We start from the raw sequence: 25,388 nt of genomic DNA, 5'->3' as shown, positions 1-25,388 counted from the left end.
CACTCTGCCAGGAGCCCTCAGGAGCTGACATTTATTATTGACATAATTCCGCAGAATAGAAAATAGCCATATTGTTTGCCCCCAACAGCCTCTGAGGGCAATGAAATGCCTCCCTCTGGAAAAAGGCCATTAGTCCATCGCTAAAGGCCAGTTTATTAAAGAAGGGCCCTCAATTAGTGCCCACTGAAGGGTTCTAGGAAAATTGTTAAATTCAACATACGTTTGCCTGGTATAAATTATTCATGATATTTCTGGAAAGCAGTTCAAGTCACAAGTTAAGGATGACCTTTTAATTAGACTAGAGTCAATTATTCTGTTTATTGAGCTCCTCCTCTTGGCCCTGGGATACATACTTTCTGCGGCATTTCAGATTCAGCCAAAAGTTGTTCTGTGGTTCCTCCTTCCCAGCCTGCAGCTAAGCTGTCTCTGAGAAAACACAATGAGGGAGTAGGGGCAGTTAGTTAGCCAGGGTCTGCCTTTCCACAGACTGAATGCAATTTTTCTGATGGCTACTTTACCATGGGCCTGGTCTTAGGTGAAGAAGGACAGGAGAGTGAGCCAAGGATTCTTCTAAGAAAAGGGCTTAAGCAGAGGAACAGATTCCATAGTGCAAGAGCCAAGATAGACACTGAATTGAGTAAAGGGAGAATATTATAGAAGCATGCAATCTCAGGACTGAAAGGAACCTCAGAGGCCTGTCCAAATCCTACTCAAAGCATTGAGAAATCCTGTCTTGGGACTGGCTAGGTGGTGCAGTGAGTAGAGCATCAGCCCTGGAGCCAGGAGGACCTGAGTTCAAATCCAGCCTCAGACACTTAACACTTACTAGCTATGTGACCTTGGGTAAGTCACTTAACCCCAATTGCCCTGCCCCCCAAAATGAAAAAAAAACAAGAAATCCTGTCTTGAACATCCTCAACATGTTGGGTGATTTAACATCCTCTTGATTACCTACAGTAACAAATGTTATCTCTCTTCTACATAACATCCTTTCTCCTGGTTAAACATAATAATGTTGTTGTTACTTGGTCATTTCAGTCATGTCTGGCTTTTTGTGACCCCATTTTGTGTGATTTTCTTAGCAAAGATACTGGAGTGGTTTGCCATTTCCTTCTCCAGCTCAATTTACATATGAGGAAACTGAGATAAAAAGGGTTAAGTGACTTTCCCATGATCACACAGCTATTAAGTGTCAGAGACCAGATTTGAACTCAGGAAGATGGGTCTTTCTGACTTCAGGCCAGGCCCAGCACTCTATCCACCGAACCACCAGGGTACCCATAAACATAATAATAGCTAGTATTTAGATAACACATTCCAGTTTGCCAACTGCTTTACAAATATGATCTCACTTTAGCTTCTCAACAGCCCTTCAAGATAGACACTACCATTATATCCATTTTACAGATGGGCAAACTGAGACAAATAGAGATTAAATGACTTGTCCAGGGTCACACAGCTAACAAGTATCTGAGGTCATATTTAAACTCAGATCTTCCTGGCTCCAGGTCTAGCCATCTAGTCACTATACCACCCCGCTGCAATTCTTTCAACCAATCTCATATGACATGATTTTGAGTTCTCTTGCAAACTACTAGATAGACACAAGACATAGAGAAGGTATTTAGAGGGAATATCTGAGGGAAAGCATCAGTATTAAGGAAGACCAAGAAAGACTTCTTGAAAAAGGTGGGACTTTAGTTGAGACTTGAGGGAAGCCAAGTGGGGTAGATGGGGAGGGAGCACATTCCAAGCAAGAGGGATAACCAATGAAAATATAGAGTCAGGAGATGGAGAAACAATTGCATTATAAAAGCTTTGTGATCCTCCTCTCTTCAAGGGATCCAGTATTATCCAAACAAAAAGCAGTGCTAATATGCCTACTATGTGCCAGGAACGAAGACAAAATGAAAATCAATCCCTTCCATGAAGGACCTTACATTGGGAGTGGGGTGAGGGGAGGGAGGAAGGATACCACATACAGTATGTAAACAGGTAAATATAGATGCTATTATTTGAAAAAGGAGAGGTCACTAGCAACTTGGGGGTTCAGGAAAGGTTTCCCATGAGGGGTGACATATGAACTAAACCCTGAAAGATGATAGAGGTCCTAAGAGGAAGTAGGGAAGGAGTCATGCCATGCATGGGGGTGGGTAGCCTCTCTAACAAAGTTAGAGAGATGGGAGAAGGAATTCAGAATTCAAGAAACAAGTAGACCAGTTTGGCTGGAACATAGTGTACAAGAAAGTGAATAATGTGAAATCAGCCTGAAGAGGTAGGTGGGAGCTGAATGGCGGGGGTTTTCACCACCTATCTAAGGAGTCTGAGATTTGTCCTAGAAGCAATAGGGAGTTTCTGTCGGTTCTTGAGTAGGGGAGTGACAATAAAAGGAATGACTTTTCCTGGTTTCTGTTTCTTTCTCAGGTGGCTATGATATGGATGGAACCAAGAAAAGCAGGAGAGAAGGCTCCGAAGTCACAGAAAGAGGCAAGACCTACAAATTCTGAGTTTATGTTGTAATGGTCAACATCCCACAGAAAAAAACACTGATCACACCATAGAAATGCCATGAAACTGAACAAATGAAATTCTTTGGGATGTTTTCAACTGGTCTCCTTTAGTAATTCAGATAGAAAACTAGCTTTTTTTTTTTCTGTGATCTTCCAATATCTCTAGATGAAAGCATAATGAAAATAGCTTAAATTTATATAATAATGTTTCAAAATTTACCAAGTTTTTTTGTGCATGTTATCCCATTTGATCCTTACAATAATGCTGTGAAGTAGATGTTATCAGTATTCCCATTTTATAAACACAAAAAGATGATTAAGTTAATTAAGTGTCTGAGACAAGATTTGAACTCAGGTCTTCCTCACTGCAGGTCCATCACTCTATCTGCTTTGTAACTGGATTCTTTAAGTTGAAATAGAATGTATATAGGGAATCCCAGGAGCTCTACAATGAGGTGCTTCTGGAAAGCCCTCATACCCTTTCTCAAATCTGGTCACCATTTGTGAGAGCTGTGTTGCTGAACTTTTAAAAGCTGCTTCTATTCCTCACCTAATCTCATGCTTCTGCTCAAACAACTGAGGCAGCATGACTCTGCTGTGACCCTGGGCAAGGCTCATAACCTCTGTCAATCTCTGTTTTGTTATCTATAATAATAGTATCTTTGTCACAGGGTTGTTGTGATAATCAAATGAGATTATCCATGTATGGAGTTTTGCAAACCTTAAAGTGATATATAAATGCTAGCTATTTAGTAGTAGTGGTAGCAGCAGCAGCAGCCATAGCAGCAGGAACAGTAGTAGTAGGCATAGTAGCAGCAGCAGGAGTAACAGCAATGACAGCAGGAGGAGGAGGAAGAGGAGGAGGATGAGGAAGATGGAGAAGGGGGATTGTTTCCAATCACTGGCAGTTTTATAAATACCCGATATAGACAACCAGCCCATAGACACCCCCACACACCTACCCAATCATTACTAAAAGAGGCAAGTTTGAGACTTAGTGGCCGAAGGTTAACTTCCCATGATCCCTCCTCGTTGTATACATTCCCCTCTTGGGACTCATTTTCCCCTTCAAAGTTGTGTTGTTTCTTCATTTTGACTCACTTTCCCTTCGATAAATGTTGGGGGCAGTGCACACAGTGATTTATGTGCCCTAAAGACACTGCTGCCTGTAGCTGAAACATGTCGTGTCCTGTTCGTGCCTCCGAGTCTCAAGGAAGCAAAAGGAACAAAAGGCTTTGTGCCAGCCTCCTGCCCCAGCCAAGGCAGCTCAGATCAGTCTGGAGGGGCAGAGTGAGTCATGGGAAGAGGTGTAAGGTCTTTTCCAATGCCAAACCTGCATAGCATAGGATTCCATTGTTGAATAAGGAGCTTTAAACACCCCATTCAGAGATGTTCTATTTTGCTGGCTGCTATGAGTCACATTGACAGAACATCCAAGAACAAAACACAGATACCCCAAACAGCTGGACCCTAATGTAACATGACATGTTATAACAGATTCAGTTACACCACAGGTCAAATTATATCTTCTCCCCAAACATAACTGGTACACACAGAGCCATTACTAGAGTGGTTAACCAGATCTTCTTCCCAGGCACTGAGGCTATTTCCTCCTTGTAGGAGAACTCTGGTCTATCAGTCCTACACAGTGCAGGGTTACTGCCTCCCATTCCCTCTCCCACCCGGAGTCACCAGCCCCAAAGATATCATCAGCACGGCATCCCTTACTCACATCCCTCACTCTACCATCTTGCTTATCCTAGAGGGTTGGGTTATTATGAGGAACAGAGACTTGAAATGGACTCACTGGAGGACTGAATATACCTAACTGGAACAGACCACACACACACACACACACACACTTGCCCTAGGTGCCCGAATTCCTAGTTACATCTCTGACCTATAGCAAAGACTTCTGTGAAAGTTAGCTGTACTGTAGTTAGACTAAGGCAGGTGATCATCCTACTTGCCCCAGCCTCAACTTGTCCAGGGTTAGAAGGAAATTTCTGTGGGATAAACCATTTTATCTCTTTCTTTTTCTTTCCCTAGTTATCACTGAAACAGTAACCACAAGACTTACATCTTTACCACCAAGTAAGTAACTATTTTATGTGTGCTAGCCACCTGAAATAAAGCATCTTGTGTTTCTGTTTACCATCGCACAATTTCTATGAGAATATAATTACAGATTTGGCATATCTAAAATCATCACCATCATGGAAGTCCTGAATGACTTTTACATATATTTAGACATACCCAGAAGCAAGCTTTTTGTCTAAGAGCACACAGAAGTGTTAGGGGTTAAACTGTGGTAAGAAAGAAATCTGGATAGTGAAGTACTTGCCACCTTCCCACCTGCTTGCATGATAATTTTAATGGTAATGACTTAAAATGGATAAATTTGCCACAAGAACACACCAATTTAAAACTAAAATTCTTATCACTCCAATTAGACTGTTACCCTCAAGCCAAAAGGAAGGTTTCATGGTGCTTTTAACATGTGAGTATCCACTGAGTACCTCACTCTGCACTTGGCTGCCATAAGGAGAATGGGGATTAATTTCAGTAAAAAGGGTTGGGGCAGGGTTAAAAAAGATAGTAAGAAAATTCCTACAAATAGCCACCAATGATTCCAACAACAACAAGCATTCAACTCAGTTTACTCGAATTAAACAAGCATTTATTCAATTTTTAAGCATTTATTCAATTGAAGACCCTATGCCAAACATTGTGTGTTATATAAATATGATTAAAATATAATCACTGGGGCCGCTAGGTGGCGCAGTGAATAGAGCACTGGCCCTGGAGTCAGGAGGACCTGGGTTTGGATCCAGCCTCAGACACTCAACACACAAAAACAAACTAGCTGTGTGACCTTGGGCAAGTCACTTAACCCCAATTGCCCTCCAAAAAGATATATATATAAAAAATCACTGACGTTTTGAAGTAAGCTGGAAATTGAGGAAAGCTGAGTCACGAAACAGAGACAATGTCTGAAATATGCTTCAGAGTTCTGCAATGGCCAGTTGACCTAGATAACCACAATTATCCTAGTATAAATTGTCTTTGGGGAAGAATACAATATTAATGCATATTTTTATAATGTGCCATTTTCATGATTTTGGCTAAAGTGAGATCATGGTGTCCTAGAAATTAAAAGTGAAAGATACTTTAGAGACCATTTAGTCCTGCCTCTTCATTTTCTTGAAATAAGGAAACTGAGGTCAATAGAGGTGAACTGACTTGTTTAATGTCACACAAAACCTTTGACTCAAAATCCAAGGTTCTTGGAGCAGCCAGGTGGCTGGCGCAGTAAGAGCACCTGCCCCAGTGTCGGGAGACCCAAGATCGGTTCCAGCCTCAGATACTTGGCACCCACACAAAATAACTGGCCGTGTAACCTTGACCAAGTTACTTAACCCCAATTGCTTAAAAAAAAAATCCGAGGTTCTTGGCATATCTAAATTCATTATTTAAAATGCTGGTTGAATTATGATTTTAATGTGAATGACTTAATTTAGTTAGTCCTCAGGCACATTGGTTTAAAATTTTAAAAAACGCTTAACTCCAGTAGGCTAGTTAACTCTTAAACCAAAGGCAGGTCTAATGATACTACTAATTTATTTGAGCTTTCACAGAATGATCCAGCCTATGACTGGGGAGACACAAGAAGGAGGTGACATGAGGTCCAAGCAGAGAGCGCTTCCGGTCTAGTTAGGAAATTTTCCATTAAGACACGAAACAACTAGAGAATAGCAACAGTTACTGCCCTCTCTTGGCCTCAGTTTCTCTATCTATAAAATGAGAAAGAATGATTGGCAAGGTATCTTTAAGCTCTGAAAACAAAAGATTACACAGTTTTGTTACGTTATTATACAATTATAACAAGTTATAATTCATTTATAAAACTATTATACACTATACATTATATAATATATGCAAGCACTATGCAAGGTACTAAAGCAGGACTTCTTAATCTGGAGTGTGTATACTTGGGTTTTTTTCCTAATATTTAGATAACTGTATTTTAATATAATTGGTTTCTTTTATAATTCTATGTATTTTATCTTATGCATTTTAAAACATTATTCTGGGATAACCTATTCTGTAGGTTTCATCAGAGAGGGTCCATGACATAAAAAAAAGTAAGAATCCCTAGAGTAGAGAGAGATACAAAGACGAAAGTATAAATGAGTGAAATCAAAGCAAAGGGAATGTTGAGTGTGGGTCAAGATTCTCTAGGGATGGCCTCAGTGCAAAGGAGTTCTGCCTCATTCCCTTACTCCAACCCCCAAATTCTAATCTGGTTTTTGCTTCTGGCAGAAGGAGGAAACAGCAATGGATATGCTAAAACGTCATCTGTCTCTGGAGGGAGTAGGCTGGAGAAGCACAGTTTAACCCATGGCAGCAGTGGCTACATAAACTCCAGTAAGTACAGTATTGGCAGAGGGACTAAAGGAGCAGAGACAGAAATCCAAGGCAGGAGAAGCTGGAGATGGGAAACAGCAAAGTTGTGTGTATAGGGAGATTGATAACAGCTTCTACTGCGTCCCCAACTTCCCAAGAGAGGGGAACATTAAGACAATATATAATTCCAACTGAGTGTGGCTTAAAAATAATCAGTATTTGTGATAATTCATCTTAAAATCAAAATGTAAACATGAATAATTAATCAATAGGACTTAATGGAGAAAGCATTTGCCTGTCTACCTAACTCAATTCCCTTCCTTCTTACCCAACTCTAAGCCATCTCCTTTCAAGTATGTATAACGTTTTTTAAAATAATTTCCAGTTTTACCATCTGCAATAATTATAACCACAGCCCACAAAATAACCTTCGGTGTTGGGTTCATGGTAAGCTATCAGAGTAGCATTGTGCAAGACTCCACTGGTCAAGCTTCCCATGGAACCCTTCATTCCTAGGGAAACAATCTTTTTCAGGCAAAAAAAAAAAAGTAAGCTACAAGAACACTGTGAAGAAATTCTGTACCCTGGAAATAACCTGGTCCAAATGCTTCTTCCATTAGTGGGGAGAAGGAACCCCTATTTAATTGATGAATAAGACATTCATATCTACATGTATTAGGGTCCGACTGAACAGTGGTCTGTTTAAATTCCATCATTTTTTTTCCAAAGCTTGATTTCCTCCCCCCTACTTTGGGATATTGCTGGCTCCAAAAACTGAGTAGCCATGAATCCATAGGCTCTCCCTTCTTTCATGGGTCGCCAGTGGGAGGTGCAGTAACACCAACTCTATAAGGATAAAAATGTCATTTCACCACTAAATGTGAAAATATTCCTCCTTTAAGAAACAGCCAAAGACATTCACTGGCTCCTTTTCTATACTTTTATTATGATCACTTGTTATGCATAGCCTGAGTTTATTGAGTTTGTTTGGGAACACATTAACTGTCAAATTCATTTCTGCAGGAATACTATAAAAGTCCATCTTTTTCATATTTATAGGTGGAAGTTTAAGAGGGAATGCCTCTACTTCCAGCTATAGGAGGGCCCAGTCTCCTGCCTCTACGCTCCCCAATTCACCAGGCTCCACCTTTGAAAGGAAAAGTCATGCCACACGCCATGCAACATACGAAGGTATCAGTACTATAGGCTGTAGAAATGACTTGTCCCTTTTGCTAATGTCAACCTCATGCATTTGCCACGTATGGAACACTGATCATTTCCATTCCCCTCTCTCCCTCTTCCCTTTTCCTCTCTTCTCTCAAATATTTTATGGACTCACATCCAGTTGGCTATATCTTATTGCATGGTTTATTAGGAATATTAATTCCATATGTAGAGAATACTAACATAATAGATTTAGTGCTAGCCACATTCTATGTAGTGGGTGAGATGCATGGGAAGTCTGAACTACAAGTCAGATATAATAGTTAACTGGGTCAGTACTTTAGGACAAAGTGGGGTTCAGGGTTTCATTCCAACAAGGTTCCCATTCTCTACCAAAGTTGTAGGCATCCCTACAATCAGGGGCACATTTATCTCTTTTCAAGCACTTGGGTCCCATGCTGATATGACTGTAGTAAGAGTAAGAAAGAAGAAACTTGCATGAAAGAGAATGAAGAGGGTATGTGTGTAAGAATGACTACTTCCTTGGAAATTCATCACAAAGATGAAGACCTCTTTGCCTGAAACTCCTATTAATGGCAGAACCAATTTTAGACTAGCAACTAGAATAAAGAGCTCCAACCAAATCCAATGGGAGATATTAATCATTTATTCTATAAATCTATCTATCATTTGTCTTTCCTTTGAGAACTGATGGTGAAAAGGGTTCTTCATTTTCTTCTCAAAATGTACCATCCTGTGTTGAATAAACCTCTCAGAAGCCCCACTTGTCCACACTTACATTTATGCTAAATGTTTGATTCTTCCTCAGGGAGCTCCAGTGGGAATTCTTCTCCAGAATACCCTCGAAAGGAATTTGGTACGTTCTTTCATTATTTCTTTTGGAAATGGGAGGTCATGGCCATGAAAAGTTGCCATAGAAGGGAAACATCCTATGTTAGATAGCTATTTTTGAAGCACTCTGATAGTACTGTACTATCAATGTGCCCTGAAGATACAGTAACCTATGCCATGCTCACTAAAGCATCTTCATGGATAGTCAATCACACTCACTTGCCAGCATGAAGTCAGACATTTACAAAAGGCTTAGACAAGGGCATCCCCAAGGACAGACTAAAATGTGGGGATATTTTTTCCAAAATAGGATAAATAGGACAGTCCTAGTAATAAGATAGAGTGGGTTATATCATCCAAACCCCAAACAACATATATCCCATCACTTGCCCCTGACTTTTTTAGTGACCTTGCTCCAAAGTTTGCCACATTTTTCTGGTTTGCAAAGTCCAGAAGACAACATAATCTTAAATACCTTTCTACCCTTTGTTGCGTTTTTATCCTCATATATTAATTAATGACACTCTTCTAATGCTGGAAGGTTCACATTTCTTTGATTACAGTAGGAAAAAAACAAATAACAGAAAAACAAAGGGAAAACTTGGCAATCATTATTATTGAATTCATTCAATCCTTGCGGTCTGCTAACCTGTACAATTCACGTCCCCTAATTGACTTTTTAAAACCACAATTAACATTTGTTCTTCTTCTAGACAAACTGAATTAACTGGGTAAATGCTAACTTTCGCTATTACTTTTGCACGTGGACAGCATTTATTAAGTACCACAAGACAGTGTATTATAGTGAGTAAAATATAGGTCTTGAAGATAAGAATAATGGTGTTTAAAATCCTAACTCTGGCTCATAAGCTAAAGGTGTGATCATTTTGCCAATCATTCAGCTTCTCTGAGACTCAGGTATCTCCCTAAGACTATAAGTGATAGACAAACATGTGAGGATGAAATGAGTGTATATACCAGATGTATGTGAAGTGTTTGATGATACATAAAGAGCTGTGTAAATGACAGCTATTATTATCCACTGTATACATTGCATTACATGAGGCTCCTATCTAGACAAGCCAGAGTCCTGCAATGTGCCTAGTTCTCATTGTTAAGTTTTTACTGTGGCTTCTCTTAGGCATGTCTGAGACTACTTCCCTTTTCCCCACAGGATCTTCCTCCACCAGAGGACGGAGCCAAACTCGAGGTGAGCTAAAACTGTTAGATTCAATGAGTTCCTACTATGGGCCCAGCCCTCTTCTAAAAAGTTTTGAGTATGCAAAAGAAAAGTAAGGTACAACCCCTCTCTTCAAAAAGTTTTCAATCTTCTGTACTTCTTTGGTGGGGGGTTTTCTGGTCTGTTTGCTCCTTCGTGATAAGATGGGGTTTAATAGTGATTCAGCAAGCATTGTGGGACAGGCTTTGGACAAATAGCAAAAATCTAGATATAAAGGGTTTGCTCTGCCTTGGATAATCTCAAAATTCAATTCAATTCAACAAGCATTGGTTTAGCGCTATGTGCAATGCCTTCTGTAGGTAAAAAAGACATAAAGGAGAAATTAGATATAGGACCTCCCTTTGAGGAACTTAGAATCATAGCTGCTGCATTGCACTCCAAACCAAGGTTACTGTTCTACGTAGAATTCCCTTTTGTAACCTGTACGTGACTATGTAAATGTGAGCTGTGATTATTCTTATTCCTGGCTATCTGTTTTAATTGTATTTTCATGCTTCACATGGTGAAAAATATTCCCTTTTTATTCTCATTAGTCAGCTGAGAAGAATTCTCTATGGTAATTTATCAGTCTCACCACCACCGAAGAGACAGGTGCATCAGAAGGGAACATATTCTTTAACTCAGCTGGACAAAAATGGTCTTGACAAGGAGCATGAAAAGAAGAAGAAGAATACAATCCTTTTCAGGCTTTAGATAAGGAGCCACATGGTATAATAGACAGTGCTGGGGAGGCCTGGGTTTGAATCCCACCTCTGAGACTTATCAATTGTATGGTTACATGCAAAGCCATTTCACCCCTCTTGAGACTCAGTTTCTTCATCTGTTCAATGGGGATAATATCTGTTATTATCACAGAGTTGCTGTGAGTCTCAAATGAGATTGTATAAAGTACCTTGCAAAGTTATAGTTATCATTCAACAAAAGCAGAGTACACCATTGACCCTCCCAATGTTCTCCAAAGACTCAAGGCAAATTTGTTGTAGGGTCTTGATTATCATTAGTAACTCAAACGTGTTGTGAAGTTTATAGAGTTCAAAAGTTTGATTGGGTGCTCCCAATATCTAAATTTCACAAATGTAATGAGCCTATTGATAACAGGATGACAATATCACAAGAAATTGAACAGCTTTGTTTCCCTGCTGTTTCTAGACAAAGACAGTTATGCGAACAAAACTCTTTTTAGGGTTCTCCAACACATAGGATGCTCAGGAGGCAGGAAAGTAAGCTCTTCTTCAAGCCCTAAAATGTTTGCTTGTCCTCAAACCTTTTCAGATAGGGTCCTTATTGATCCCCTGTCCCAGATCTGATTGGCTCATTATGAATTTTAGTTGAGCCTGGCCACATGACCTTGGGGCATCTCCTGAAACTTCTGAACCCTCGTGAATGCCAATAAGCAGAGCTTCTCTTCTTACTGAATCAAGAGCTTTGTGCATTACTTACCTCTAATGGTCATTTCATGTTCATGCTGCATGTGAAACTGGACTTCCCAGAGCGTCATTTTCTTTGCAGGACCAGATTCATCATGTTCCGTCCCTTCATGGTTTTCTCCTCTTCTATTTTGCAGAGAGTGAAATTCGTGTTCGCCTGCAAAGTGCTTCCCCATCTACCCGATGTGAGTTGTTTAGCTTCTTAACTGGAGAGAAAACAAGAGAGTAAATAAGAAAGAACAAGAAAGAGAAGAGAGGAAACAAGAAACAGAGAGAATTAGAATGACAGAAAATGAGAGATAATAAGAGAGAGTGAGAGAAGGAGAGAAAGAAGAAAAGAGAATGAGAGGATAGAATAAGAGAGGAGAGAGAGACAGAGAGAAGAGAGAATGAGAGAATAAATGAGTAGAGAGAACAAGGGGAGAGAGAGAATGAGAGTGAGAAAAATGAGATGAGAGAGGGGAAAGAAAGAATGAGAAAGAGGGAAAGGAGAGAGAATGAGACAGATACAGAGAGAGAGAAAAATGAGATGAGAGAGAATGAGAGAGGGAAAGAAACAATGAAAAAGAGGGAAAGGAGAGAGAATGAGAGAGAGAAGAGAATGAGAGAAAAAATTGGTCCTCACTTCTTAGTCATTTTCATGATCACCTTCAAATGAGCCCAGAAGACACTATGATACCAAAGGTGCATTGATAGAGGGAGTTTACTTACTGGGAGCTACCTATACCAGTGAAATCACAAGTTTAGCCCCTACCCACCAAATAATTGCTCGATGCAAAGCTCAAAGGATTTTCCAAAAATGTTCTTGTGGATCCCAAACAGTTAGCATATAATAAATATTCCCTGCAACAACTTTGGTTAGGGAAGAGCCTTAGGACTAATAAAAAGATTTCTGGATTCTTGGCTAGGGACAGAATTGGATGATGTGAAACGTTTGCTCAAGGGAAGCCGATCAGCCAGTGCGAGTCCCACTCGGAACTCCTCCAACACACTCCCCATCCCCAAGAAGGCTACTGTGGAAACCAAGATGGTGACTGAGAGTTCTCAGTCAGGTAAGTGCCAGAAAAGCTGAGGTGAAGGGGCTGCCAGCAAAAGAAGAGGTTTGTCTTAGGCCAGGTAAGCTCTCTGGGACCTGATATGAATTTCACACTGTGGTCCACACCTTGAAGTGCATCAGGTACCTTCTCTTTTCTGCAATGTTTGAAAAATCAGACTGTGTCCTTAGTAAACATGTTTGGCCAGACAGCTCCCCTAGATCGCTGGCCCACCTCCTAAAACCTAAAGATTTCATTTCTCAAAAGAGGAATTATCCACCAGACTCCCTCATCACAGACTACCCTGGACAAGATTAGGTTTGTTTTCCTTTGGACACCATGCTGCACTGGGCATGTGGGGACAGCTCTAGCTTTTAAGAAAGCAGTCAGACTGCCAAGGGGCACTAGGGGGAAGACACAGGACTTTCTCTTCTCTTAAATACATGTCAGGGTTTACAGGGGTAGCACCTATTAGTTATTATTAGTATCACCTATCATGAAGGACTGCTTGTCTGTGATTCTGTACAGATAACTTAGCAGGCAAATCATAGGCAGCATTACCTCAAATGAGGTTGAGAGTAGGAGGAGGGAGGAGGGAAGATCAGGGAAGGGAAGGCAAGGGAAGGAAAGGGATTTACGTAATCAATTTCAGATTAGCAAACACTTATAAATGCCTAATTTTGGAGAGACAATAAGGCAAAATAGGGAAAGGGATACCCTTGGAGTCAGGAAGACCAAGATTCAAGTTCCTCCTCAGAAGACATCTTGACTCTATGACCATGGCTAAGTCACCTAACCTCTGCCTCAGACAGATCTCTAATGCTCAAAGTTATAGATAAGGGAGCTCTCAAACCAAAAACTCCCCCCAGTAATGAAATCCTAGGTCTAAGTAAGTGATTCTTAATCTGGAATCCACGAACTCATTTTTTAAAAAAAATATTTTGTTAACTTTATTTCAATGTGGTTGGTTTCCTTTGTAAACCTATGTGTTTTATTTTATGTGTTTGAAAACATTATTGTCCACAGGCTTTAACAGATTTCCAAAGGCATTTGTGACACAAGAAAGGTTAGGAACCTCTACTCTAGACACACACACACAAAAATTCTCAGAGAACTTTGCTAGGTATCAGAGAATGAAAAATAGTCTGATTTGTTATTCTGTGGCAGAGCTTTAGGAGGCAAGTTTGATTCCTTTAATACTAATGCATATTTGTTGTGTGCTTCCCAGTATCAGGCACTTATGATACAACTATCGTGGATACTAACCTCCCCTCCTACATGTGGTCCTCCACCTTGCCTGCTGGTTCATCCATGGGAGCCTATCACAACAACATGGCAGCCCAGAGCTCTTCCCTCCTCAATACAAATGCTTATTCAACAGGATCAGGTACAGTAATGATACATACTCCCATTTACCCTCTTCTAGGATTTCTTTTTTTTTTTTTTGAAAGACTGACTGGCTCCCTGAGCAACTTGCCATATTTTAGACAAACTTCCTAAGTCCCTCAGCCTCATAATATGCCTGTTTGACATTTCCAAAGGAAATTTAGTTCCTGTACATAGATTAATTTTGACTTAAGATATCCTCATTGAGTACCTATTATATTTCTACTAGGTTTGGAAAAGACCTTGGAGGAGAGAGATATATATCTGAATGAGAACTAACCAAAGCCAGGATGATACCTCGTGCCCTCTCCACTGCTTCTGAGCTTTCTGATCTTGGCCAGCTCCCCTAATCTCTCTGAGTTTCAGTTGCCTCATCTGTTAATCTGGGATGCTAATAACTTGCCAGCCTAAGGCAGGGAGCTGAACCATGTGTTCTGTTGATGTCTCTTCCAGGTCTATAGCTATGTGCGAAAGTAAAACCACCAAAGTTTTGACTCTGATTTTAAGCACAGCATCTGGTTTCTGGTGTGTGTGTGTGTGTGTGTGTGTGTGTGTGTGTGTGTGTTAAGAAAAAATTCCCAAGTATTATTTGCTCCTGTTCTTCCATGATGACAGGCTTGCAGACTAATGAAAATGTAGTCCATTTGGGGGGACTGGAAGAGGCTTTAGAGGTCATCTAATCCAATCCCCCACCTCCCTACAAATATCCTTGATAATTTATCATCCAATCTCTACCATTATTGTTCCCATTTTACAGATGAGCAACTGAAGCTTCCCTTTGTCTCCTCTAAGACTTCACACCTGTCCCCCACTGGGACAGTTTCTAACTAGATCAACTAACCTTAATCATTGCCTCCTCTTTCAGTGTTTGGTGTTCCCAACAATATGGCATCCTGCTCACCCACTCTACATCCTGGGCTCAGCACCTGCTCCTCAGGTCAGTGGTTGTCTTTTTCTGACTATGACTTTTAGAGGCAAAATGCTCAGTGCATAAGTGAACTCTCCCCTTGTCAGGGATCTATCAATAGTTCCCAGAAAGTATGTCATTTCTCCTTGACCCAGACTGACCCCACCACACACACACACACACACACACACACACACACACACACCTACCTCTATGCTGTTAATTAACCTCTCAGGGCTCATTCGAAAAATGAGGGTGTTGGATTGGATGACATCTAAGGTCTCTGCCAGCTCCAAATCTATGGTCTTAAGATCCTAAAGTGGAAGTGGGGTCCCTATCATTGAGTCCCTTATTCATTGAACCTAACCTAGGCCCAGGAGGAAGTATGAAGGAAATATGAAGACACAAAGGTAATCTGCTTCCAAGAGGGTGAAAGAGAAACTAGGTCTCTAATTCTAACTAGGCAAAACCTGTTTACTACGTAGAGTTCATTGTTGAAAGAGAATCTATTGGTTTGTGAAGGCCCTAACTTGGGAAAAGGGTATTCAAGGACGCCTCTGCATTACCTTCCACTGGGAGGCATCATAGCACAGTGGGAAAAGAGAGATGGTCCTGGAGTCAGAGAAGCTGCACTCACATCCCAGCCCTGCCATTTCTCATTTGTGTGAGCTCCAGCCTTAGTTTCCTCATCTGCCAAATGAGGGTGTTAGATTAGATAACTTTTACTCTTAATCTCAATAAAGGGACAATAAAGTCGCACCAAATCCCTTTCCTTCCAAACTGATTTGCTCTCTTCCTACCCGTCAACCATCTGCTAATTTTTATCACATCCTTCTCTGACTCTCCACTCATCCCCCCAGGAGGCAGGACACAACAAAGATCCGGCCTCTCCTTGACTTGCTGCTCTTCTGAATTCCTTTCACAGTATTTGGTGTCCAAAACAACTTGGCTCCCAGTTCTTCCACACTGGCTCATGGAACAAGCACCACCACCACTTCTACGGGTCAGTTGCCATAAGATGGAGCTCAGGGCAGGAGATGCAACCCATACAGAGTGTGTATATATGTCCCAGCTTCAGCGCCTTCACTGGCAGGTCCAAATGTCCATTGAAATTTCTCCATTTCTCCAACTCAACAAGCACTGCACCTGAAAGCAATTGAGGAAACACTTCTGAGGGTGCCCACCATATCATATGCCAGAATATGTGTGAAGAGCTCAGAAAGGGGTTCTGTGCAAAACAGAACTGGCAGCCCTTCGGTCTATAACCAGCAGCATGAAGGTGCCTGGCAGCCCAGTTTGGATCTGCTCTGTAAAATCCCAGATAAACAAGCCAGACCAGTGCTCTCATCAGCCCAGAATCCTTATCTAAGCATTGGCCAAAGTGAAAAAGTATTTATTTGTGGAGCACTTACTTTCCAAGGCACTTTAGGAGATACAGAAAAGTAGGAAAATGAATCCTTGCCCTCAGAGAGCTTCTAGTCTAGCCAGAGAGACAAGACTCAGAGGTATGAAGTAATTAAAAATAAGAATACAAGATAATATCCAATTAAATGTTAAACTGGGGGTTACAAGAGGTGTCTTGCTTTGAGTTCAGAGAAACGGTCCATGTATCAGAGAAGAATGGAGTAGTCAGAGAAGGCTTCACAGAGGAGGGGGCCTTGAATGGGGTTTGAAAGGCAGGTCGGACTGTGATGAAAAGAGAAAATGTAAGCTGAGGTCCCTGAGTACACAGTCTTTAGCCCAATCTCATAACTACATGTATTTGAGAAGTTAATTACTTTTTCATCCAGTGAGATTGTTTTGAGCTAGTCTCTGTTGGGCTTTACTCAGGTACAGGTGGACTGGAATAGCCCCCTGACTGCATACTGATCTTTACTCTGTTGGTTCATCTCTTATAGTGTATGGTGTAAAGAAAAACATGCCCCAGTCTCCTACTGTTGTAAGTACAGGCGTGAGCACCTCTGCAGGTAAGGTCTCCAGAAGACAGATGGTGGGAGAAAATGGTTCTACTTGAGTAGAGGGATATGAACTCCATTACCTGATTCCATGTCAGCTGGGTAGAAAGCAAGTTACTGTGCACAGAGTGCTAATATTGGAGTCTGGAAAACCTGGCTTCAAATCTTGCTCCAATTTACTAGCTGTGTGATCATAGGCAAGTCTCTTGTCTTTTCTCAGTCTTGGTTTTCTCTCCATTAAATGGGAATAAAATACCTGCAGTATAAACCTGGGTAGGTCATTTAACCTCTTAGTGACCCCATATATCTCTAAAACAATAAATTGCACACTAATTAGCAATCTGCATCGGCAAGAAGAGCTTCCTTACCAGGGAGCTCCCTACGCTGAAGAGATCATAGGTCAGGATGAAAAAAAGAAAAAAGTACCTACCTCACTGGGTTGCTTAACTTAGAAACTTTAAAATACTTATTATATGTCAACTAGTATGTTAGCATGGTCTGAAGGCTGCAGGTGCATAGCACCCTGAAGACATATTGACATACTACAAATATATAAGACATTAAATGATCCTCTCTCTGCCAATAAGCAGAAGTCTTGCTTTAGCTAGGACACCCTGTTAAAGAGAAACAGGCCAAGCTTATTCTAGAGGGTCAACCCAGCTCCCCCAAGCTCAGCTGCTGGCCTTCAGGCACTCATAGATCCTGCCTACCCTACCCCTGGCCTCCTTGCTTTGGAGGGGTAGGCTCTGACACTGCAGAACCCTTCTCAAGTGTCAGGTATCCATCCCAGGAATCTAAGGGGCATGGAGGGATGAAGTAAACACATCTCAGAAGGAGTTCAACCTCACCAGTTTATGTAGCAGCCTTTACCTGCCTCGCTATATGCCTAAACAGTGGCTATTTCCATATATTCCTGAACCAGATCTGTCTAAATGGGGGGATCTTGCATCCTTTGCCCAACTGGTAGAGGCCCTAAATCTTGAGATGAGAAGCCAACTCTGTGATGTACCAGCCCAGAGTCTTAGAAAGCTGACTGAGCTATTTGAGGTCCAGGCTGGCCAGGGGTTCCTAAAGGTGTCTTTGGTAACCTAAGTGACTGATCATTGATCGACCAAAAATAAAGGGTTTTGCATGATGTAAATTTATGTTACTATTATGATTGTTCTCATTATCATTAATATCAGTGCTGTTGATACTGAATAGAGGACTCCTAGGTACACATAAGCTAATATCTTTTCTCCCTCTATCATTCCTGGCCTTCATTTCCACCTTCCTCCTTTCTATTCTCTGACACCCTTGTCTCCTTTCCCATTCTGTTTCTTTTCTATGGCTTCTCTTTCTCTACTTCCTCTCTCTTCTCCCTATTATGTATAAGACAAATATAAACTCCATTGTTTCATATTTAAACTTCTTCACAATCTGGCCCCTTCCTATCATCCTGGACTTCCTGCCTATCATTCCCCTATACTCACTCTATAGTCTAGCCATACTGGCATATTTGCTTTTTTTCACACAAGAAGATTCATCTCCTATCTCCATGTCTGTCTATTGGTTGTCCCCATCCCTAGAATACTCTTCCTCCTCACCTTCCCCTCTTAAAACCCCTGGTTCCTTGAAGACTCAGCTGAGGACCCACTTTTTGAAAAAGGCCTTTCACTGGGCCCTCAGCTCTTAGTGCTTTCCCTCCTAAAGTTATCTTGCATCCACTTTGTATGTATCTTGTATATACACATATACATATTGTCTCCTGTGTAGAGCCCATATGTAGTAAGCACTTAATAAGTGCTTGTTGATTCAATAACTTCTCTTCTTCCCTCCCTTCGTCTTCACCCACATTTACCTCTTTTCCAGCAGGTATCACCAGCTCCCACAGTGATGACCTGCTACGCAAGGACTGTAAGTTCTTGCTGCTGGAGAAGGATAACGCCCCTGCCAAGAAAGAAATGGAGCTGCTGATCATGACCAAGGACAGCGGGAAGGTTTTTACCGCTTCCACCACTGGGCTCAGTACAAGTAAGTGCAGACCACTTGAGGATGGCGTTTGGGGTAAAGAAATGGGAAATCCAGGAGATAGGAATCCCAGAGGTACAGATTATTGTGGGCACTCTAACAGCAAAGCTGCCACGATCCCATTCAACAGAAAAGTGTCAGCTTGGAGGCAGTTACAGAATTTAACTAGAGTACAAAAACCATGGCCAGCTGCTAACAGTGTGGCCTTGGGGCTCCAAAGAAGCTGTATGGAATAATGGACATCGTGCTGGATACAGAATCAGGAAGACTTAGATTCAATTCCTTCCCATACACATACTGACTGTGTGACTCTGGGGGAAATTCCTTAACCTCTCTGAGCCTCAGTTTCCTCATTTTTAAAGCTAGGATGAGAACAGCATCCATCTCACAGGATGTTTGTGAGGATCAAATGGACCCATGTATGTAACATGTTTTACAGACCTTAAAATGTCACATAAAGATGAGCTATTATTTTCAACCTTTTCAAATATTATTATGTAAATATTTTTATGTAAAAAAAATTTTTGTGGATGCATCACATAACAATATTGGCATCTGTTTATTAAGAGAATATATAACACAAAGATATAATGAATTCAGTAACACTTTCAAATAAATTTATATTTTATTAATCAAATAGCATCTATATACATTTGAAAAGTAGCAATACCTATCAATATAAATATACATGTCTATGTGTATATATATATATCTATATAGACATACACACACACACACACATATAAATGTGTGAGAGGCAATGTAACCTAGCGGAGAGAGTGCTGAACTTGGAGTCAGAAAGGCCTAGGTTCACATCCTGCCTCGAACCCTTACTAGCTATATAGCACTGGGGAGCTCGCTAAGCCTCAGGCACTTCTTTATGGCCACAAATTAGAGACAGGTTCTATTCAGTGTAAAGACTCTTTACACTGATAAAATAATAATTTTATTTTTTACTTTTTAAATAATTATTTTATACTTATTTATTATAAAATACACTGATAATAATAATAGCTAATTTATGTAGCACTTACCATGTACCAGGCATTGTGCTAAGTGCTCTGCAATTATTTTCTCCTTTGAGTCTTCTAATATCCCTGGGAGTAGGAGTATTATAACCTTCATTTTACAGATAAGGAAACTGAGGCAAATGGAGGTTAAGTGACTTGCCCACAGTCATATAGCTAGTAAGTGTCTGAGGTCAGATTTCAGTTCTTCCTGCCTCCAGACCCAGCACTCTATCCACTGTACCATCTAGCTGCCCCCTAATCATGAGTCCCTGATGCTTTAACATAGTAAATAAATATATATGGCATATTATTTATTCAATCTATGGAAGTTATATTTACTTATTTATGGATTCATATATCAACTCATTGACCTCTTGCAAAAAAAATTTCTAAAGCTCCCCAGAGATCCCATTGGAGAACACTGCTTTAAGTCAATAGGGAAGATCAATAACTTTAAGAAGCAGTAAATGGAATTCTTGAACTTTAATGAGGTCATTCTTTTAGGGGAAAAGGACAGGCAAATATCTGAACTCTTTTAAGCCAGTCTGGCCACCTTTAAGCACTAGCCATTCCTCCATAGCTGCTACCTTCCTAATATCAAAGCCAAAATGCAAGAGCAAAAGGGAGGGCAGTTCCCAGAGAAGAGAAAATGAAGCATGTATGATTGCCCATCATGAATACAGCCTGACAGAGCAGATACAGTGCTGGGCTTAGAGTTAGCAAGCTTTGAGTTTGAATGCTGAGCTGACTCTTCTATTCCTGGAGCCCTGGCCAGTGCTTCCAACAGTGCCCTAGGACTCACATAAATCACAACCCAACTGCCCCCCTCCCAATGGAGGGAGTCTCCTATGCTGCCAAAATCACAGGCACTTCAGAAATTCCCGTATTTGATGCTCACTGTTCTGTCTTCCTTCAGCTTCATTCTCAGATGACACGCTGAAAAAAGACAAGCAAGCAATTTCATCCTCCTATATCTCTGACTCCTGTCTCAAGTCTGAAGCCAATGGTAAGAACAGATCTGTTTGTTGGCCACCATTATGTGGGTCAGATAGCATTCTACCTGCTTAACCCCAGGCCTAGTCTTACTGCTGTACTATAACAAGTGTCTTTTCTCACTCTTCTCCAATCTGGAATTGTCTGTCCCTATCTTACTGGTTGATCATTTTCTTTTTTAACTTCTTATTGATATCATTTGATTTTATACCACTTTCATTTCCAAATGTATTCCTCTCCCCTCCCCACCCAGCTAACCATCTATTGTAACAGAAAACAAAAGAAATAGGGGAAAAATTCAATTCAATAAAACCAATGAACATTTCAACCGAGTCTGACAATATATGTGACATTCCATACCTATAACCCTCCATCTCTGCAAAAAGGAAGGGATCACCACTAATTTTCAAACCTGATAGCAAAACATTTTCTACTAGTAAATTTCACAGTGGCAAATTGCTTTCTACTTTAGTGTCTATTTGGATAATTGAGTTTCTGCATATGTAAGGTGTACAATGTATGTAGAGAGGAAGCATGGCTTAGTAGATAGAGGTCCAGCCTTGGCATCAGGAAAGGCCTGGCTTCAAGTCCTGGTTTGACTCACACTAGTAACCTCTCAAGACACATATGCAGCTCCTTAAGACTCTAAGTTACCAAAAAGCTTCTAACCTGAATTGTGGAGGAAGTTTCCACACCAAGATTTCCTCCATGTTGAAGAAATCAAGGGTCCAAACCAAGAGGGAAAGGGAAAAAAATGTCACCAATTTGCCTTGACTATGGAAAAGGACCCTATAATACTGAAAAGTCTAAATTATGAAACATTTCAAAAGAAGCATAGTGCAGCTTCTTTTAGTACCCATAATAGCACTGCTGATGGGAGCAGGGAAAAGAATTGGAGCTATAAGTCCTAGAATCTCTTCCAACTATTTTAGCCAATATATAAGTATCACTTGCAATTTTCATTTTCTGAGTTCAAGTATGGCTGCTTAAAGTGGTACTAGGGAAATATGTGGGCTTTTATGCATGAGTAGAGGCTAAACATTCCCCTTTTTCACTCTATTCATTGGTTTAGCAAACCCCTTGCTTCAGTGGTGGCATAAAGGTAGATGAATCAGCCTATCTCATTCATATTTTCGTAAATTCCAAAGTCCAACTTCCAAGTCCAACTGACTGACTGTTGGTAAATCTGTTTATGTTTGTGCCCTATGAGCATTTTTCTAGTTCTGTGAGAGAATAAAACAATAGAATCTTTCTGGTTTGTTTATTTGTTTGTTTTCATTTTAGGAGGCCTGAAAGTTGCATCCACCAAGGACAAAGCTACCTATGCAGGTAGGGGAGTTCATCTTTCATGCCCATTCCCTGGTGGAGTGGTCCATAATAGTGGAGAGCAGTGTTTGACTATTAAGAGACTAGATAATAACCCTCATAGTCTTTGAACACTCTGAAAATGCCCATGGTTTTTTAAATAGTTACTTGAACAAAGACATAGGTTTAAATGAAGACTCTTCTACAAATACCAGAGTTAAGCCTGGGGAAAAGGGGTGCTAAGGAGTATTGACTAAGCTAGGGTAGCAGAGAGAGTATGGTCTACCCTATAACTCTTCAGAGGGACCACCTGACAACTCTCCCAAATAAAACTCAAGTAGCTAGTTCCTTCTAAGGAAAAAAAAATCTTGCTGTAACTCATGGGTCTAACCTTCAAATCCCCCTGTATGTAGTGGGGCTTGAAAAGCTTTCTGATATGGATTTTGAAATAGCAATGTCAAAAGCAAGTAGGATATAAGTTACAAGAGGGCAGACACTTTCTTTTTGGTTTTGTTTGCCTTCTCCTCCAGTGTCTAACGCTCTCCTTTTTTTCCAACATTTGCTGAATTGGATTTGTTCAGAGGCAATGTGTGATTTATAGCTGAATGCGGAAGGCCTGGGTATGACTCCTGTCACAATCATTTACTAGTGTGAAGAGGGAGGGAATAAGCGTTTCTTTAGCACCTACTCTATGCCAGGCATTGTGCAAAGCACTTTTACAATCAGATGGTTCTCACTAGGTACAATAATTAACACCCATTTTCCAGTTGTGGAAAACTAAGGCGGTCATAAGTGAAGTGACTTCCCCGGGGTCACACAGATGGCTGCTATGTGTCTAAGATTTGAACTCTGGTCTCTCTGACTCCAGGTCCAGAGTACCATCCATTGTACTCCCTAGTAGCCTCTGGTACAAGGCTCCTACAAACAATCCTTCTGGCTAGAACTGGCTGCCTTGCAAAGGGAGCTGAGTCACTAAAGACCCTGGGAGTTGTATTTCTTCCCATGTAGGGTCAGAATGTTTCCTTCTCAATCCAGAGAGATAGAAACCTCCCAGAGTCTTCAGCGACTCAGGCCCCTTTGCAAGGCAGCCAGTCCCAGCTTTACCAGAAGGGCTATGACATTAAAAAGTCACTTGCCATTTTGCAGCCTTTGTTCCTCTCATTCATAAAATGCTAAGAATACTAGCACCTACTTTCTATAGTTGTTACAAGGATCAAATGAGTATGTAAAATGCTCGGCAAACTTTAAAGTGCTACCTAAATGCCAGCTACTATGGTTAATTCAAACATATGATAACTTTAAAGTGCATTTGTAAGTAATGTGCAGTTTAAAAGGCACTGGTGTGTCAGTTATCTCACCGTGGTCACACGCAAGGTCACGTGGTGGGATTGTAGACTGAGCTCTAGACCTGTCTGATAAGGAGGCCTAGGTTCACTTACTACCTGTTTGAAACTCGGCAAATCATTTAATGTCATCTCTGCCTTGGTTTCCTCATCTATAAAATGGCAATGATAATACTCACCCTTCTTATCTCATAGGGTTGCCATGGGGAAAGCTCTCTGTAAACCTTAGGGCACCATAGGATTGTGCATTATCACTGGGTCTTATTCTAACTCCGTGAGGCAATCAAGGAAGGTTTAGTTAGTCTCATTTTACAGATGAGGAACTTAAGATCAAAAAGGGTTAAAGGTCTCACCTAAGATTATATAGCTAATAAATGGCAAAATTGGAACTCAAATCCAGGTCTCCATATTCCCAATCTTATAGTCTTTCTACTATACCGGTTTCCTCTCTGAAAGATATGCAACACATCTTTAAACAGTTAGAAACGCTCTGATTCTCCCCTGTCCTTCTTCTTTCCCCCCATCCACCTAGTTTCATTTTCTTTTGGCTCATAGAAAGTCATTCACTTAGAGGTTTATAATGGGACATTAGCAACCTGGGTTCAACAGGCCTATATCCTTATCTTCCCTAGAAATCCAGGGAGATGACCGTGGTTTTGGCGGCGCAGGAGGAGGCGGAGGAGGCAGAGGAGGCGGAGGAGGCGGTGGGGCAGGTTTTGGGGCTGCCCCTTCCTGGTGTCCCTGTGGTTCCTGCTGCAGCTGGTGGAAGTGGCTGTTAGGCCTGCTCCTGGCCTGGCTTTTGCTGCTTGGATTGCTTTTCGGACTCATTGCTTTGGGTAAGAGATGACAACAACAAAGGCAGGTACCAGAATCTACCAGCAGCAAGAAGACCCTGCTGTGGGAAAGGCTACATACGTACATTCATACGTGTGTGGATGTATATGTGTACATGAATATATGTGTGTGTATAAATAATATGTGTGCATATGTACATAGGTATAAATGTGTGTATATATACATATATAGTCATGTCTTGCTTACTTATAGCTAGAACTCAAAAGACATGCAATCATAGGCCTGGGAAGGACCTTGTTGTTGTTCGTTCATGTCTGACTCTTTGTGAACCTGTGAACCATACTGTCCATGGGTTTTCTAGGCAAACATACTGGAGGGGTTTGCCATTTCCTTTTCCAGTGGGTTAAGGCAAACAGAGATTAAGTGACTTACCCAGAGTCACACAGCTAGTGAGTGTCTGAGGCCACATTCGAACTCAGGTCTGCCTGACTTCAGGCCCAACACTCTCTCCACTAAGTCACCTACATGCCTCTGGAAGTACCTTAGGGGTTGCCCAAAGAAAGTCACATGGTGAATTAGTGGTAGAACAGGGTCTATAGTCCAGAACTCCAACTTCTAGGTCACTGCTTTTGACCTAGCATGCCCTGTTATGGTGGTGGTACATAGATAAAACATTTGTTAAGCTTTGCTTACTATGTGCCAGGCACTCTACTAAGGGCTGGGGATACAAATAAAAGGCAGCAAGATAGTCTCCACCCTCAAGGAGCTTACATCCTACAGGAGGAAGACAACACATATGGGGTAGGGAGGAAGGGTACCCACAAGGGAGCAAAGTATCAGGTAACAAAGAGGAGGAGGATTTAGCAAAGACTACACTGGAAGAAAAAGAGGAGGTGGTAATAGTAGTAGTAGTACTAGTAGTAGTAGCAGCAGTAGTAGTAGCAGTAGTAGTAGTAGCAGTATTAGTAGTAGTAGCAATAGTAGCAATAGTAGCAGTAGTAGCAGTAGTAGTAGTAGTAGTAGTAGTAGTAGTAGTAGTAGTAGTAGTAG

The 25,388-nt window shown here is 41.0% G+C and overlaps 1 protein-coding gene across 2 annotated transcripts in view; it reads left to right on the top strand.

The window, feature by feature from the left end:
* The window catches only part of COL17A1 (collagen type XVII alpha 1 chain), a 64,337-nt gene that overhangs the window by 5,692 nt on the left and 33,257 nt on the right, over nt 1–25,388 (top strand). The window contains exons 2-17 of one of the 2 annotated variants that reach the window (XM_069098885.1): nt 2,425–2,487; nt 4,560–4,604; nt 6,834–6,938; nt 7,977–8,108; nt 8,911–8,958; nt 10,108–10,143; nt 11,738–11,785; nt 12,509–12,652; nt 13,863–14,021; nt 14,886–14,957; nt 15,853–15,930; nt 16,826–16,894; nt 18,737–18,895; nt 20,819–20,908; nt 22,180–22,224; nt 24,176–24,379. In XM_069098885.1, coding sequence (XP_068954986.1) covers nt 2,436–2,487; nt 4,560–4,604; nt 6,834–6,938; nt 7,977–8,108; nt 8,911–8,958; nt 10,108–10,143; nt 11,738–11,785; nt 12,509–12,652; nt 13,863–14,021; nt 14,886–14,957; nt 15,853–15,930; nt 16,826–16,894; nt 18,737–18,895; nt 20,819–20,908; nt 22,180–22,224; nt 24,176–24,379 — 1,486 coding nt within the window. In that variant the 5' untranslated portion in view covers nt 2,425–2,435. Of the gene's footprint in view, nt 1–2,424; nt 2,488–4,559; nt 4,605–6,833; nt 6,939–7,976; nt 8,109–8,910; nt 8,959–10,107; nt 10,144–11,737; nt 11,786–12,508; nt 12,653–13,862; nt 14,022–14,885; nt 14,958–15,852; nt 15,931–16,825; nt 16,895–18,733; nt 18,896–20,818; nt 20,909–22,179; nt 22,225–24,175; nt 24,380–25,388 lie in introns of both variants that reach the window. The other variant, XM_069098884.1, reaches the window with a different exon arrangement.

The sequence above is a fragment of the Petaurus breviceps genome, unplaced genomic scaffold (assembly GCF_028583685.1).
Source record: "Petaurus breviceps papuanus isolate PSGF00001 unplaced genomic scaffold, PetGlider_PUasm1.0 37, whole genome shotgun sequence".
In the NCBI taxonomy this organism is placed as follows: domain Eukaryota; kingdom Metazoa; phylum Chordata; class Mammalia; order Diprotodontia; family Petauridae; genus Petaurus; species Petaurus breviceps.
Note: the sequence above shows the minus strand (reverse complement) of the source record. Positions and strands in the feature narration are given on the sequence as shown.